Source organism: Cornus florida, unplaced genomic scaffold (genome assembly GCF_030987335.1).
Source record: "Cornus florida cultivar Cherokee Brave unplaced genomic scaffold, ASM3098733v1 CherokeeBrave_3.0.0_Hap2_Chr08, whole genome shotgun sequence".
NCBI lineage: Eukaryota > Viridiplantae > Streptophyta > Magnoliopsida > Cornales > Cornaceae > Cornus > Cornus florida.
Genome location: NW_026775578.1, coordinates 36,222,289 through 36,241,284, shown reverse-complemented (window position 1 = coordinate 36,241,284; position 18,996 = coordinate 36,222,289). Strand labels below are relative to the sequence as shown.

At 31.8% G+C, this 18,996-nt stretch overlaps 1 protein-coding gene and 1 pseudogene across 2 annotated transcripts; both read right to left on the bottom strand.

Annotated features, from left to right (window-relative positions):
• Positions 1-950: 950 nt before the first annotated feature.
• On the bottom strand, positions 951-8,113 carry LOC132271297 (cellulose synthase-like protein B4). 2 transcript variants are annotated; one of them, XM_059772635.1, is made up of 9 exons: positions 7,527-8,113; positions 6,908-7,238; positions 6,699-6,824; positions 5,436-5,552; positions 5,063-5,275; positions 4,802-4,913; positions 4,523-4,710; positions 2,948-3,298; positions 951-1,919 (listed from the first exon to the last, which is right to left on the bottom strand). In XM_059772635.1, the coding sequence occupies exons 1-9, from the start codon at positions 7,784-7,786 to the stop codon at positions 1,359-1,361; spliced, it is 2,259 nt and encodes a 752-aa protein (XP_059628618.1). In that variant the 5' UTR covers positions 7,787-8,113; the 3' UTR covers positions 951-1,358. The 2 variants fall into 2 exon arrangements, with proteins under 2 accessions (XP_059628618.1, XP_059628619.1); XM_059772636.1 differs by lacking the exon at positions 5,063-5,275 and having other exon boundaries at positions 7,527-8,111.
• Positions 8,114-12,036: 3,923 nt separating this feature from the next.
• LOC132270050 (cellulose synthase-like protein H2) lies at positions 12,037-15,446 on the bottom strand (annotated as a pseudogene).
• Positions 15,447-18,996: the final 3,550 nt, after the last annotated feature.

Genomic DNA, 18,996 nt, shown 5'->3' with positions numbered 1-18,996 from the left:
GTTTTCTTTCCTTCGTATTTAGTTGGCCTTGCCCAGGCCTTGATGTTTCTTCTAATAAATTTATAATTTACCAGGAAAAAATGTAATTAACATTAATTCATAGTCTATCTAAAGAAATGTAATTAACATTAATTCATAGTCCATCTCAATCACCCTAGCTCTTTAGCAAGTTATTTGCATCCGGATCCGGATCCTGAAGAGGATTGACGTTTTGAAGGATAATTGGCAGTCACTTAAAACTAGTTTAGGTATCATTTCTTTTAAATATTCTGTTTTGTTTTTAAAATATTAATTTCATTCCCTTTCTCGGCAAGCACCACAGCCACCGAGCACCATCCCTCGAACTAAACCAACGTGATGACAATTAATTGAAAAAATTTAGAAGGACTTTAAACAGATCGCTTCTTAAACTATCTTATTTTGTTTCAGCATACCTCCAATGACTTACTATATTTCATTAAATGATCATAATGTCCCTTTTTATTGAATTACATTTAATATATTTTTCTTATCTAAATAAATTATGAAAAAATTTATACTAATTTGATGATATATTTTTCATTAAATTTGAATAAATTTGCGTTTAATTTTTTTAATGAATTATTTAAATAAAATTTTTTAGTAGATTTTTTTTAATTAATTATTTTTTTAATTTTTAATGAATATATTACATGAAAAGAAGGTATTTTTTTAGAAAGTATTTTATTATTTTTTCATCAATCTATTGTACGAAAAAGATCGTATTTTTTTACGATAAAAATGTTTAAATTGGTTATAATATTTTTAAGTATAAATAATAAAGTTTTAATAATAAGTTAATCAATTTAGAAAATGGTAGTTACAAATCTATTTATATATATATTTTTTCATTTCTATGATAAATTGATGCTAAAAATAAAATTAAGGTAAATAGTATAATTAATATTTACGTAAGAGAAAATATAATAAAAATAATTTAATAATATATAAAAATTTTAATGAGAAAGGGTAAAATAGTCTTTTGTGATGAATTTGTCCTTAATTGCAACAAATCAATAGTTCAGGGGGTTATTTGCAAAAGGGCAATAATTTAGAGTTTTTTTTTTTTTTTTTTTTTTTTTTTTTTTTTTTTTTTTTTTGTACGTATCCCTTAATTAAACTACTCGATCAACAACTTTTAATATGTGATCCAATTTTGTTCCATGACATCTAATATTCAATCAACGAGCTAGAGAAGTCTAACAAGGATATAATTTCTTGCTCCAAAAAAATAAAGTTATTCCATTTCTTTTCTAAAATCAAATTTCATATTATTTCAAAACTAAATTCTTATCAAAACACAATAACAAATTTTATAGTTTTATATATACCCCAAAGTCCTAACCCATTGAAGTCCATTTGCAAAACTGCACAAACAATAAAGCCAATGCCCCGGACTTATATATGGTGGATAAGGGAATCCCATATTTTCCTTTCCCAAACAGCCCCTTAAGATATGGCCAGAAACAGAGCACCACATACATGCTACCTATGAACTCCCCTATCCCACACCCATTCCCATCATTATGAACTCGTCGAAACCCTAATAGTCCAGTGGCTAATGCCATCAAGTGCACCAACAAAACAGTGGTGCCCGGGATGAAAATCCAAGACTCATTGAATGTGTACCTTCCAGCATTGGCATCGACATTGTCATCATCATCTCCACTACTTGTTTGCTCTTTTTGTGTAACCTCAAACACCGTCTCTGATAAACCTAAGTGCTTCAGCATAACACTTAACATTCCAAATAACCATGCAGTCATCGCGATCACTGTCCACATTCTTTGGTTATTCCACCATGCGCGAATTGACAGGCCAATTCGAAGATACTCTGATAGGGTGTAAAGGTTGAAGATGACAAATATCGAAACCGGTATCAATATGGCCGATTCTTGAACCTACAGGAACCAATCAAACTTATTGTGTTATTTGAATTTTATACGTATTTTATGTCTAAAGGGTTTGTAGTATAGTGGTACTTTTTACCTGTCCAAAATTTAAGTTCATAAGACAAAGTGAGTGTATGTCTCAACAAAGAAAAAAAAAAGAAAAAGAAAAACAAACTTGACAAAAAGACATATTATGTTACCTTCAGTTTTGTGAAAATAGTTGAGAAAATTGAGAAGAAAATAATCTCTTTTTTTTTTCAAATAATTAAAATACAGTTTTTGAAACCAAATTTATTTTTTTGTTTTAATTGAATTTTAGAAAACAGTATTTACAAACTATTGACCAAATAAATTTTTATGCAATTTTCTAATCTGGTTTTTTGATAAATAAAAAGTTATTCTAAGAAAACTAAACCAAAGAAACCTCATTTTGTTGTAGCATTAGTTAAACTCTATATGCTCGCATGGACGGAGCTATTCATAGTCATTGCCCCCACTGATTTTTTTTTTATAAATATTATTCCCTTGTAAATTTTTTATTTTGAAACATATAACTATGAAAATTAACATTTGCCCCCACTAATTTTAACATATACATATGAAAATTAACATTTGCCCCCACTAATTTTAACATATACATATAAAAATTAACATTTGCCCCCACTAATTTTTTTAAAAAAATTTGCACTATTGCCCCCACACATCCACAATGTTGGGAATCTTTAAAGAGAATTTATTTATTTTTTCTAAGGTTGCCCCCTCGCATAAATTTCTGAATCCGTCCCAATATGCTTGGATAATAAATTGATCTAGTGGACAGATCCAATGAATAATTTATCTATGTTTGGCTTTATTGAATAGAAACCTTAGAATTGGAATTGATAAAATTAAAGAAAAATTTAGTTCAAAGTAAAAATAAAATTAAATTAAATTAAACTAATTTTTTTTTTTTTTCTAATTCTAATCCCAATGCTCCAACTCCGAATATAGCCTAAATAAATATCGATTAGGGATGAATGGCTGTGGTTGGTTCTTACCTTGGGCAAGAAGCGTGAGTTGGTGAGGATAGAAAACGCGGGCAAAGCAGCATAACACAGCTCTGGAATTGAACGCAGGGCCCAAACTTGAATACACATGTATGCTATGCATTGCTTCAACTGGAGCTTACCAGTGAGCGTAGCAATCAATGGGCTTCTTGGGCTGATTAGGATTTCTAGAAGCCCAGTGGCCCATCTCTTCTGCTGGATCATAGACGTAGGCCCAGTCGAAGGTACACACCCTAAAAATGCATCTGGGTCAGGATTACAGTAGGCGGATCTCCAACCCTTCCTATGAATGGCAAGTCCAGTAAGCATGTCTTCTGCTGTAGATCCATATAGCCAACCAACCTGAAATGTTGTCATCAAATCACCACTCATAACAACTATCATATGCAGTGACGGACTCAGGAATTTTTTTGAAGGGAGCGCGAATAAAAAATATTGAAGATAATTTTTTTAAAAATAAAATAATAAATATAAGAATTTGATTTTTTGTGGCTTGTCCGACTCAGATTGTTTGATATTTTAGTTGTGTCCGTACTTCCTAAATTACCATGGATGCGGTGAAGAAAGAAAGCCGATTGATTTTACTTTCTTTTTGATCTAAAAATATTAGTGAGTATTTTTAAAAATTAACTTGGAATATCAAAATGTGTGAGAGAGAATCATGAATGTGGCGGGGCAGTAGAGAGTGAAAAAGAGATGATTATCTTTTGGATAAAAAAAAAAAAAAAAAAAAAACAGAATGGGGGCAAGAATTTGAAGTGGGTAGTTTTACAAATTGAGAGGGTGGCATTTTTTAAATTTTAACAAAAAAATATAAGTAATAATGCAAATAGAAAAAAATCCAATGGGCACTGGTCCTAACCAGGTCCATGCCTGATTCATATGTTAACACATGCCCCATTGGGTATCTACTCTCATTTTAAAGTGAAAGGCAGAGAGGATTAGTGTTGCAGTGGGAAACTCGGCTCACATCAAATCCGGATAGCAAGTGAAATGGCTATAAAAGCGTTAGAAATGGGTTAGATATTAACCATACATAATAGTTTAATCGTTTGAGTTGGATCCAATTGCGTATCTAGGGGAGGGACCTCCAAAAAAAAAAAAAAAAATTATTACTATGGGTAATTTTTAACCCAGCCAAAATATATATATATATATATATATATATATATATATATATATAGTATTAGCCCACCCAAGCCCAAGTCAGTTAAGGCACAATATTAAAATAAAAACCAAGCCAAACAAGCCCAAGCCAAACAAGCCCTAATAAAAAAGTTTGCTTAAGAAATTGTGTTATTAAATTTATGTTTAATTTTAGTTCACCTCATTGATAATTTCTGAATCCACCCTTGATTGGATCGCGAAGCACTCAACTCGTTAAGGTTGTATTGTAAGAGTTCTTTGTCAGGTAATTTTTTTAGTAATAAACTAAGCAAGCACTTTTTTAATTTCTTCTTTTTCACTCTTGATTGAGCATGATATAAACTTAGTTTTTAGAGCATTAATTTGCAGTTATGTATATACTAATTAATATAACAAACCACACAATATGTAGTCTCTCACCTGTGTACCCCAACTGGTGCCATGTTCATAGACACAACTTGCGACCTTGCAGGCTGCCTCCATTGAAGTTGAAAGATCCAGTTGACTATAAGATTTCCCATTCCACCCTAACAAAATCTGAGCAGCTGCTTTGTTGAATATCTTCAAATTTCCAAATCTTTTCCCCAAGTACTCATCGCTCAATTTACCTAATAATATCTTGTAATTCATTTAGTATTATATAATATATATAATATATATATGTATATAACAAGAAGAACTAGTAGTTAATTCATGTACCGTTAATTTGTTTCTCATCGGGTGATAAGCCATAAATAACTTTTCTTCTATGAAAACATCCAGTTCCACAGTAAAATGGTCCTTGAATCCCGGATGCTCCACTCACAATGTACTATTTTAGACGTTAAAGAATAATTTAGATTGATCTTATAAATTTATTCAAAAGTTTTCTTATACTATATTAACCAAAAAAAAAAACAGAGTAGTAATAATAGATAGATTGTACTAGTATTAAAATGACAAGTTTAATTAATGACGCACTTCTTGCAAAACCACCAATTGATTTCCAAATGGATCATCCTTTGGTCCATCATAGAAGCATTGGGGGGACTGAACGAATGCGCAGTCCCTTTTGTTTTCGACACCAAGGAGCAGACACATTGCATGAAGAGCGATTTGTGAATTGTTGACGTACATGTCACAATCTACGTTTAGAATGAAAGGAGCATTCGTCATCACTCCGGAGACTCTGGTCTGTTCACGATATTGATCATGTTAACTTTGATAAATTAACGATATTAAAATGAATAATTAAGAATATATAATATGAGATATGGAAATGTATGTGTATAGTACAGACAAAGATTGCATATACAAGTTAGAACTTCCTTGTCGGTGCTGAAAAATTTCTTACTAAGACATTCATTGCGCCAGCTTTGAAATGGTGTGGATGCTTTGGACGCTTCTCTCTTGAAATATAGACAAGATGTGGCAATCCATTTGGACCAACATCCTCGTTCTCCCAGATTACCTATAAAGGGACAAAACACTTTCAGATGACTTGTTCTACTCTGTAAATACTACTATTGATCATTTTCACAATGAATTATAGAGAAATACTAGTTTCTCATGCTTCCTGCACTTTTCTGCGAAACAAAAAAGTAACTTACATCACAATTCACAGATTATTATTATTTTTTTCTCTCACTCATTATTGTCCAAATGGAGATGAATGGAATCTTCAACCTTCTAGAGCTGGATACCACTTGGTTAACCTCCATCTTATCCATTTCATCTTATTGTCTAATACAGACTCACAAATATATTTTGGGACTAATATATTTTAGGATGGATTAGTACTATTAATTTTTTATTTTATTTTTTTGAACTAGACTAAAATTACCTATAATAAAATAAAAATTAAAATTAAGGGGGTTCAAGGCCCCTTGGATCCGCCCAGTCCAAATGGAGACAAATCGGATCTTCAACCTTCTGGAGCTACATACCACTGGGTTAACCTCCATCTTATACATTTCATAATTAAAATTTTCAAAACAAATCAATACAAGAGCTACAGCATATATATAATGATACCCTAATTAATGTGTGTCAATAACTAGTCATATATCATGGGTCATAATTTTACTTTGTTGAGAGTTGAGATGAAATAGAAAATAAAATGATGTTTAATAATTCATTTTATTTTTAATATTTTAAAAGCAAAAAATTAGAAAGTAAGTTTAATAATTATAATTATAATTTTATTTTCTAAAATCATCCCCAATTTACCATCTCTCTCAATCATATGCCGCCATGGCCGCACCACCCTGCAAGAACAACAGCGACAGCACTGCCACCACCACAGTCCCCACCTCCTCAACCACCACCACACCACCATCACCATCATTATGATTCCGGAGAACAAACCACCACCAACACCACGACAATCATTCACAGCCCCACCACCACTATAGTCATGGTGGTTGCCTAAATTCCCGACTCAAGAGTCACCATCTGACAAAGTAATGGCTGTGAACAGTGTAGGAAGTAGAGAAAGTAACAAATCTTCGCTTTCTCTTTAATAAACATAATTTTTATTTTTACTTTACATTTTAGGAATTGACAGAAAAAAAAAACAGAAATTATTCGTGTTAGTGAAGAGGCCTTGTATGTATACCTTAATTATTGTTTGATGGTTTGTGCGTTCAATATTTGAGAACACTGCAAATTCGCCAGTTAGGTCACACGGAAAGGACCTTCGAGCAGCATCTTCAATTTTTTGACTAAGCTGTTCATATGCACCCTACAAACAAAGAAAGACGAAGCACATTTGTAAAATATCAATGCCAGTACTTATCTACATGTAACGACTTCTATTTTAATTACCTTCATCTTCTTCCATTCTTGCTGGAACTCCAAGGAAGTATCAACGCCTAATGACGACTCGGTCTTTCTAGGAAAGTATCGAAATGGAGCTCTAATCTGAACTTTGTACTTCTTACAGAAAGGAACCCACAGCTTTGCAAACTTGGAAGCTTCTATTAGGGCATAAAAAGTGAGAGGGGAAGCGCCGTCGTCGGAAACATAGCAAGCCAACTTGTCAGCTGGGTAATCTAATGCTAACAAGGATAGAACAGTGTTCACTGTGATGATAGGTGGTTCTACTGCAGCGTCTGCTGTTGTAACAAACATGTCCACTGGAGGGAGTTCAGAAGCCCTATTGAAAAGAAAATATATTAAAATTAAACATACATATAAACTTAATTCGTCAACTAAGATACCAGGCCTCGAACCTGCTCAAAGGGGTGAAGTAAAAATGGACTCCAAACCGAAACATGCATGCTTGCAAGGATGGGTAACATACATATAATCTTAACCAAGTTATATGTAAACAACCACTCTAATTTTGTACATGTTATACCATTGCAAAACATGTTCATATATATATGTGTGTGTGCGCGTGAGCACGCGTAGAATAATTTGTAGTTTGTATATTTAATTATACCATTGCAAGAGTCTTTCAGGGTGTGTTATGAAATCCACTTGATTCCATTTAGTGGTGACAGTAAGAATCCACACGAAAGTGAAGAATAGCTCGCAAAAGAAGGCCATGAGCCAAGAGACGCCATGGTTTTCACGGTTAAGAAGACGATAGATAAGGAGGGAGATGAGAAGGAAGAGGATAATGAGTTCCACAGCTCGTGGTTTCGTGTTTTTACGACAAATTCGTTCATATAGTGGGAGAGAGGAGACTGAGCTGGCCATTGAAGAAGCTAAGAGTACTGTGAGTCTGTGATAAACTAGCTAGAGTTCTGGTATATATATATGTATATGTAAGTAGTAGTGTATATAAATATGGATGTCACAAAAAATTTTGCTATTAGGATTAGGCGAACAAGATGCTAAATCTCAAGACTGAATAATTGTCACTTCCCACATCACAAGGGTAACCGGCACTTACATATATTTGAGATACCTTGTAATTGTGTTGAGCAATTTTCAAAATTGCTAACAATAATAATTATATTACTTCAATTTTTGGTTTACAAATCTAATCTTTTCATCTTTTTCATGTGCTAATGACCTCTTAACCCAATGCTATGCAAATGTAGAGATAGCAATTTCTTCCGACTCGTTGGGTTTTCGCCCTGCTCCGCTCCTAATGGAACAAATTTGGTAGCTCCATAAATGGGTTTGGGATGGATATAGTAAAAGAATTGAAAACTCGAAGCGGGTTTGGAACGGGAGCGAATTTAGTGATACCCTCAACCCACCCCCGATTATATATATATATAGAGAGAGAGAGAGTATATATTTAAGTTAAATGTCCATTAATATATTTTGACTAAATAGTCACTAGAATCACTACTTACTAAAATTTTACAATTGTGCATATGATTCAATCTTTAAGAATCAATCAAGGATTCGAGATCTTAATATTCTATCCCAAGTTTAGAAATTAATTCAACAGTTTAAATTTTATTGCAATTAAACAGAGTATGCAGGGCGGAATTGGTATTTTGTCTATTAAAATTGGGACAAAAATGGTATACCAATTATAAACCCATCTCAAAGTTAAAACGAAATTGGTATGACTAATTTTTTAACGAGAGCAAATAAAATGTAGTCAATTTCATCCCAACTCTACCACGTTACGATCCTTATGCAAATGGCCTGAGACATGTCAATTAAAAGGTATTAAATAGTTCAACGACCGACCAACCACAACAACTAAGCGATCAAATATATTAATTTATAATTGCACGTGGCTTGTTCTGATTGATGGAACCCCAACTACGTAACAATTAATTTCCCCACTTCAAAGACATACAAGCATATCATCTTTTTCACACACGTGCTTTCTTCTCCCAGGACAGTTGGTATGAAAAGTACTCGGACAGTTGTTCTGATTGATGGAACCCCAACTACGTAACAATTAATTTCCCCACTTCAAAGACATACAAGCATATCATCTTTTTCACACACGTGCTTTGTTCTCCCAGGACAGTTGGTATGAAAAGTACTCGGAACAAAAAAAAAAGAATATATGAAAAGTATCAAACAGACTTCTTCCACCTCATCCTTAGTTGTTGGTTTATATCAAGGATGTGTTTGGTAGGGTTGATTTGGAGAGAGGGTGAAAAAAAAAAAAAAATAAAGAAAAAAAGGGTAGGATAGGAATGTGTTTGGGTAGATTAAGAAGAGAGAAAATAAAGAATAGGGAGGGATCATTTGGTTTCTTTCCCAATTTGAGAAGATATGGAGAGAAATAATAGTGAAGTAATTAATTAGTAATACCAAAAATACCCTCTAACAATCCATATACAGAAAAATTATTCCATTTATATCCCAAACAAAAATAATTATTATTCCTTTCCTGAAAGGGTAGGACAGTAATTTAGTCACTATTATTTCTTTTCTTTTCTCTCTTCTATCTTATTCAAATAAGAATAACTATCATTTCTTTTCTTTTCTCCCATATCAATCCAAACACGAATAAAAATTATTACTATCCATTCTTTTCTTTTCTTTTCTCTCCTAATTAATATTATTCATTCTTTTCTTTTCTCTCATATCTATCCAAACACACCATAGCTAAGAGCATCTCAACAATTAGGGATGGGAAGCAGCGGATCAAGTTGGCTAAATTTTATTTCACTCTCTTAAAAAAATTGTCACGTGTAAAATTATCATTCCTATCAATAGTGTGTTAAAAGATTAGGGGTGGAGTGGAGTAGAAACCCGCCAGGTCGGAGGAAATTGTCACTCCTACCAACAGTGCGTTAAAAGATTTTTTTATTATTTATAAAATATGCAAAATATGTAAAAAAAATAATAATAATAATAAATAAATAAAAAATCTATTTTTTATCTTCATTAATATGTTAAGATACATTGTTACATCACCAATGTGTAAAATTGTTATATATTTTGCACAGCCCTTTTACACATCCACATTAGTATTTTTCTCTCTCCTCCCTCTTTCGCATTCCATTAACAAATCAATCCTATATTAAGTAAGTTTGTAAAAATTATGTAGATCTTGGGCATGACACGTGATTACTTATTATTGACAGATATATTTTTACACAAAATGTATAAAACAATGGCTATAGCTAAATATAATTAGTTCAATTTTTTTATATAAATCTATTCCGACACATCAAATTCCGAAAAATATATATATATATAGACAACCATTGGAGATGCTCTCTACCTATTGTCAAACTTTCAATGTGATAACTGGAGATTTAATTGAGTACATTGTCGTCCAACTTAAATTCGCTTTAATATATATATATATATATATATATACACATACATTTCTCCATTAATATACATTTCTCTATTAATTGCTGCCTAGTTCACTCTTTCAAAACATCTAATTTAAATTTTTATTACGATTTATAATAAAATTCATCTATGTTAATTTAAAATATGAAATAATATTGTTTCAGCAATTGAGTAAGGTGATATGTTATGCACAGTTAAATACCAAACTTTGCCGTTTGAAAGGTAGTTTCAATAGTGGGCAGCAACTAAAGATAGTGATTAATTTGAAAGGTTGTTTCAACACTACCTTTGAGAGGCAGCAGTGGTATACTTCATGACATTTATTGATATAATACCTGACGTTCATATTAAATTTAAAATGGATTGAATTAGACTAATATAGGATTCGATTCTGAGAGGCTTACACTTTGTTTGGAATGCTAGATTTGATAAGATTTGAATTTGAAAATAGGAAATATTTTTTGAAACCCTAACCGAATATGAGATCTAAAATTTTAAAAAGTCACAAAAATACAAATTTTTGAACTGAATTGGAGGGCCTAGGTGACTATCTGGTGCGCCCTGCACTAATATCTTAACTATTAGAAAGTTCTAAAATACTCCTATTATTATTATTATTGCAACAAATATTCCAAATTTATAAAATGTTGGAAATTATCCCATTTGGCAGCCAAACATTGAAAATTTAATTTTATGTGACATATGAACAGTATATTTTGATAAAAATATCATTATACGTGCAACAAACACTCTTTAACTTGCTACTTATAAAATTAGATAAATAAATATATGTAAGGATATTTTGTCAAACCATCAACCCACATATCAAATGTGTGCCCAAATTTCAACGTCTTTTTAACTTGCTACTTATAAAATTAGATAAATAAATATATGTAAGGATATTTTGTCAAACCATCAACCCACATATCATATGTGTGCCAAAATTTCAACGTCACTTTACAGAGGGATAATTGTTAACTTTTGATTAGTTAAATGTATTTGTTAAAAAACCTTTAAAATATAGGGGGAAAAATAAAATAGATGTTAATTCTCTCCCATATGCTAAATTCATAATGAACACATGTTATTTTATTGTTTGTGCTACATCAATGTTGAGAAGACAAGGTTCATTATTATTTATATAGACAACATCTTCATTAATGGACAACTAAAATGCATAACAATTATTAATTAAAAATCTACTCTATGGAATTTTCCATCTAACTATCAAATATTTACAATCTCTACAAATCTCTCTATTTTTAAGAATATAATATAATTTACAAATTCATGCACTCTCTTTAATATTCTAGAATCCTACGGTCCACCACTCTAGAACATTCCACAATTCTATACACAAATGTAATCGATTATATATCCATTTTTCTCTTATATCGTATAGACCCCACAACACCCGTGTGCCGCCTGCCAACCTCCCTGCATATTGGCCGAACATGACATTATGAAATTAAAGGTTTAATATTGCTTAAGGGATTCAAAGAATTCCAATTTTGTTAGTGGTGAATTTCGGTACTTAATTTATTTTATTTATTTATTTTGTTTATGAAAAAATCATGCATTTATAATTTAAATTTAAAAAAAATAAATATTACATAAATGAATATATACCTAAATGAACATTGATACACTCTCAACGTTGCTGCCAAATTGGTTAAATTAAAGGATTCTCTTGAAGTCCTTATATCCCAAGTCCTAAGGACCTAACCCATTGAAGTCCATTTGCAGAATTGCACAAACAATAAAGCTAACGCTCCGGACTTATATACGGTGGATGAGGGAATCCCATATTTTCCTTTCCCAAATAGCCCCTTAAGAAATGGCCAGAAGCAGAGCACTACACACAAGCTAGTTGTGAACTTCCCTATCCCACACCCATTCCCATCATTGTGAACTCATCAAAACCCTAACATTCCGGTGGCTAATGCCATCAAGTGCACCAACAAAACAGTGGTGCCCAGGATGAAAATCGGGGACTCATTGAACGTATACCTTCCAGCATTGGCATTGACATTGTCATCATCATTACCATTACTTGTTTACTCTTTTTGTGTAACCTCAAACACCGTCTCTGATAGACCTAACAGCTTCAGTATAACATTTAACATTCCAAATAACCATGCTGACGTTGCGGTCACTCTCCACATTCTCTGGTTGTTCCACCATGCGCGGATTGACAGGCCAATTTGAAGGTACTCTGATAGGGTGTAAAGGTTGTAGATGACAAATATTGAAACCGGTATCAATATGGCCGGTTCTTGAACCTGCACAAACAAATCAAACTTATTGTATTGTTCAAATTTTAAATTTTAAATGTATTTTATTATCTAAAGGCCGGGTTGTAATTTAGTGGTTATTTCTACTTTTATTATATAAAATGTCCAGAATTTAAGTCCACGACAAAAAATGAGCATGTGTCTACACAAAAGAAAAACAAGAACTTATTTACCAACAAAAAAAAAATTAAACATAACAAACAACACTAATAATTCAAGAAGTGTGAGTTGGTGAGGATAGAAAACGCGAACAGGTCCAATGAATAATTTCTCTAAATGAATAATGGTTAGGGATGGAGGGTTGTGGTTGGTGCTTACCTTGGGCAAGAAGTGCGAGTTGGTGAGGATAGAAAACGCAGGTAAAGCAGCATAACACGGCTCTAGAATTGAACGTAAGGGCCAACCTAGAAGAGTCGGAGACACATGTATGCCATGCATTACGTTACCAGTGACCATAGCAATCAATGGGTTTTTTGGGCTGATTAGGATTTCTAAGAGCCCAGTGGCCCATATCTACTGTTGGATCATAGACCCAGGTCCACTCGATGGTGCGTACCCTAAAAAATGCATCTGACTCAGGATTACATAAGGCCGATCTCCAACCCTTCCCATGAATGGCAAGTCCAGTGAGAATGTCTTCTGTTGTAGATCCATATATCCAACCAACCTAAAACGTAGTTATCATCAAATCACACTCCATTTAGAATTTTCATATATATATATATATACACACACACACACATACACATATGCATTTTCTCTTCTATTTTAAAATTATCATATGTACTTGCTGATCAATATATCTAGTTTAGTGGCATAAAAAATATTCTATGCAACTTGTGGAGAACACTATATAGATTATAAGTTAATATTGTCAGCATTTGGCTCTCCCAAATCAGAAACTTTCAAGAAGTTACACATATCCTGATACTATTTCAGGTTAAGCAAGCTCAACTCTGGAGTTCTGGTAGGTTCAGGGTCATCACAACTTTAAAATGTGTTGTGTCATAAAAGGATGTAGAACTTATATATATATAACACTTCACCATTCCCATGCAATATGGGATCATGACACCCTATAGTCTGTCAGTGCATTGCACCCGCCCACATAAGTCGCTACACGTGTGCACTGAGAACCGACTGATAGAGATTACTTCACATTACCAAAGGCTTTGGCAACGGATTGGATAAAATTTGAAATATGTTTGTGGACATGACCCCTAAGGAAATATTTATCCCTAGAAAAAATCGATCCTCAGATAAATTAGACTTAGGACTTGATTTTTCATCAGACATCAATGCCAAAGTCTTTTCCATTAACTAGGCTAACTCTTTTCCAACTAGCTTTTAGAGCATTAACTTGCTATTATAATCTATGCCTCCATTAATGAAGTTGAATAACCAACCATACAATATGAAGCCTCTCACCTGTGTACCCCAACTGGTACCATTTTCATAGACACAAGACCTTGCAGGCTGCCTCCATTAATGAAGTTGAATAATCGATTTGAGTATAAGATTTCCCATTCAACCCTAACAAAATCTGAGCAGCTGATTTGTTTAACGCCTTTGAATTTCCAAATATTTTCTCCAACTATTCATCACTTAATTTACCTAATAAAGCAAAGTAATATTACAGAAAGTGTAGCTCATTTAATATTATAATTTTAAAAAATAAGTAGAAAGAAGAACTATACTTGAGAATTTATAGTTAATGAACTATACTTGAGAATTTATAGTTAATTCAAGTACCTTAATTTCTTTCTCATCCAGTGATAAACCATAAATAACTTTTCTTTTATGAAAACATCCAGTTCCATTGTAAAATGATCCTTGAATCCCGGATATTCCATGCGCAATATACTATTTTAGACATTAAAAAATAATTTAGATTTATTTTCTAAATCTATTAATTCACAAGTTTTTCTTATATTAACAAAATAATAATAATACTTTTTTGATGGATTTTTGTAATTAATATGGTAACTTTAATTAATTACTTACTTCATATATAACGGCCAACCGATATGATTTCCAAATGGATCATCCTTTGGCCCATCATAGAAGTGTTGGGGACACTGAACGAATGCGCAGTCCCTTTCATTTTGCACACCAAGGAGCAAACACATTGCATGAAGAACGATTTGTGGATTGTTAGCAAACATGTCACAATCTACGTTCAGTATGGATTGTTCAGCATTTGTCATCACTCTAGAAACTCCCCGTCTATTCATAATGTTGATCATATTAATTTTGATCGGAAAACTAATTAGTAACACATTAAAATGAATTATTAAGAATAATATATGGAACTCTGTGTGTATATATATTTTCAACAATATTTGTGGTGAGAGTATGCCTCATAATTCATCACCGGATAGATGTTGTCACCTATCCTACATGCATGCAGCACGAAATTATTGAAAAAGTTTAAGAGATTCGAAATCCCTACCTCGATCCTGAGGTAAGAGCATCAATTGGATGTCCCCAATATGTGTGTGTATATATATATATAAATATAATACGGACAAAGATTACGTAAATAATTCCTTGTTGGTGTTGAAAAAACTCTTACCGGGACATTCATTGCGCCAGATTTGACATGACGTGGATTCTTTAGACGCTTCTCTCTTGAAATGTAGACCAGATGTGACAATCCATTGGAACCATCATCCTGGTTCTCCCATATAACCTATATTGAGATGAGACAATTCTATTTTTGTAAATACTATTGACCATTTTTACAATGAATTACTGAGAAAATATTACTTTCTGGTGGCTCCTGCACTTTGTCGCAATACAAACAATATCATTTAAATGAATTTAAAAACAGTCATTATTGTCCCAGATGTCTTCAATCATTATTTCACTTCCAGCAAAGTTGGTGGATTAATATGAGCATTAAAGAATTAGTCAAGTATGAGGAAAAAATCATTTCACGGATGGGTCTATCAACTCTTAATTAAAAATTAATTAATTATTTTATTTCTAAAGAGATTGAGTTTAATACATGTGATTTTTTAAGGTGACAAATCCACAAAAATTAGGCAAGTATGTCATATTTTCAATTAGAGGCACCAGGAATATACGAGAGATTGAGAAATATTCTTTACGTTGTCACCAACATTTTCAGGCACAATCGGTCAAAGGAGATATCCTCATTTACAAATGTTTTCTCTTTGAAATGGCTGGTACCTTATCGTTTGGATATTTATGAATTTAAAAAGGAGATGTGGCTAAAATTGATGAGCAGAGTCACAGAGTTTATAAAACGTATTGTATGGACATGTTTTAGGACGTGTGATTGAATATGTGACTGCTTCTTTTTAATTTTGTTTCTTTAGTTTTTCTATTTGAATTATTCCTCACTACAAGATAGAAAGATATAAAATTTTATTATGCAGCCCGTAGTCTATTTATAGCCTAAATCTATCTTTTAAATTCTCTAAATTATAGATTTTTTTCACATTTTCTAGACCCTTTTTAGATAATTTTACACACATTTTGCCCATGTTAAATTTTTCTTTAAAAATCTATCTATATTTTTACTAATTTTTAGATAATATCTCTAAGTTTTATTCTTCTGGAATTTGTAAGTAAGTACGTGCATCAATTATCCAACAAGACCTTGTCATCATTATTCATTTTGTTTTTGCAATAATTTTTATCATTAAACTAATCTCTTTCATCCTCTGGTAAACTTCTCTCTTTTACCGGCTGGTGAGATGAAGTTATAGGAAAGTTCCTTAAGTTTTCTGGAATAGTTATCAGGGCTCAGTTTATTTCGAAGTAAAATATTTTTTCAATGTATATATATATATATATATATATATATATATATATATATATATATTTAAGTAAAATATTTTTTTATTTTTATTTTTATTTTTCAATGTTTGGTAAAAGGTTTAGGTCGAGTCTATAAGGTGGATTATGTAAAACAGCTTGTCGAAAATTGATTAATAAGTTATTTTTGTAAAGTTTTAATATTTTTTTTCTTTGTAAATATTTTACAACAACCAAACAACAAAAAATACAAACAAAAAAAAATTCTGAAAAATATTTTACACTCAAACAAATGTAGCCTAACCGAGAGACTTTGTCATCCAATTGACACGTTACATTTAGTTTTTGCAATTGTTTCCTTCATGGAGTTGACAGTAAATTTTTTTTATTGTAGTCAGAGAAAGATAATAACATCAAATTCCGTTCTAAATCATGCAAGATTAGCAAAGATGAGCTACATGAAAGGACAAAACACGCGATTAAACTCCACTAATCTTTTAACTAAAATATATTTCTTAATGCATATTTCATTAATTCTAAAATAAAAAATAAAAAATTTGTAAAAATAAAACAAGTACAATAGGGTAATATTGTAATTTTGAGGAGTGACAAGAATATGTGCGGGGTTGCTTAAGAAATAACAAGCCAAAAAATTAATATTAAACGAGCTCAAAATTTAAGATTTACTTTAATTTAATTTATTTGCTTATGAAATAATTTCGAGTCAAATTCAAATAGTTTATGAACAACTTAATTCATTTGCAACTTTAAGTAAAGAAATCATTTGAATCTTAAAATCTTTACGGGGAAGGACCAAATCACAATAGGGTAATATTGTAATTTTGAGGAGTGACAAGAATTTGTCACATCTTTAAAAACTCTCAACAGTTGCAACATTAATTCATTAGCACAGAAACACGCTGAGATGTCTAGGTTTTGCAAATATAGCACATACACACTTTCAAGTTTCAACAATCACAAGTTGCTGTGTGTATTTTCTGTAGACCAATTTACCCCTTTGCCTAAAAGATACGTACTTCACCAAATCATGGTACATTTTCATTGTTTTAGCAATCAACATCACCACGACATTTTTGTACACTATTTGATTGTTCAATGTAGAGAGAGAACAATTTGACGCTTTTGAGACCAAATATCATGGAAGCAACCAGCATTTTTTCCAATAGATCATAGCCCACTGAATCATAGTAGTTTCCAAATGGAATTATGCCCAAACAAGAAGTTCTTATTTGTTCACTTTTTTATATTATAGGGTAATTTTTGAACGCGATTGATGTTATTTGCACACTCCTCTCCTGAAATTACGAGTGAGTTTTTTGCACTTTACAAAATTAAGAAGTGACCTTATACTTTTGAAAGTGGAGGGAAAGCAAATAGTGAAAGAGACACCTTTGAAGATTTAGGCCCTACGTTTTTTTACCAAATTTTCAAATGTTTTCAAAAATCTTCCAGATGTGTTCGGTTGCATGGATTAGAGTTTTGAAATTAGGATTGATCAAATTTGAAAAAAAAAAAAATAGCTAAGAAAATTGAACAAAATTTTTTAAAAATTTTACCAATTTTAATTTCAATACTTCAATTTTATGCCGCCAAATACACCCTCAATTCATTTGGTTGTGTTATAGAAGTTGAATTTTCACGTAGTTAAGGAATGCCAAACTCATCTTATGTGAAGTGTTTAATTTTCATTCTTGCTTGAGAGATGGATATTTCATTGGTTAATAAATAAATAAATAAATGTATATCAAAATGTATATCAAAAATAAAAATCGCACGTCTTATGTACTTATATATAAAATAAATAAATAAAATTTGTTGTTTTTAAAAGGAAGCTATCCGTTTCTAATTCTTATTTGTGGACCACAAACATAAGAGCAATTCTATATTTTCTAAAAATAATTTTACATACGCAGACTTAAAATAAATAATTATACACTAAATCCTGGCGAATTTAGAATCACTTAGATTTTGATTTTTATCATCCTCACAAATTTAAAAGCAGCCAAATTCTACGCATTTCCATTTGTAATGCCCACACCTAATCATTAGAAATATATCTTTAATGTGTCATTTGAAAATATCCTCAATCATTATTTTACTTCTGAGACAACAAAGTTCGGTTGATAGAGCATATGAAAGTGTCTAAAAAGAGAATCGCCTTTTGTCACTAAAAAACGGCGGATCAATATGAGGATTAAAGAATTAGCCTGAAGCAAGGCTCTAAGAAAAAAAAATCATTTCTTCTGTCAATTCTTAATTACTTTATAAAAGAAAGAAGAAAAAAAAAAATTATTTTATTTCAGAAGGGGTTGAACTAAATACATGTGATTTTTGAAGATGACGAATGCACGAAAATTAGGCGACTTTAGATAAGGCACCTCGGATATAATTATAAAACTCATTTGAAGGTGCTGATACGTCATCGTTGGGGTTTTAACTGACTTGAGGAAGAGGGATGGCTCAAATGGCTGAATAGGGTCACATAATTTATAAGGGGTTTGATGAAAATAGAGCTTCACATGCGTAGTGTTACACTATAATTGAATTGTATGAACATGTGATTGAATATGTGATTGCTTC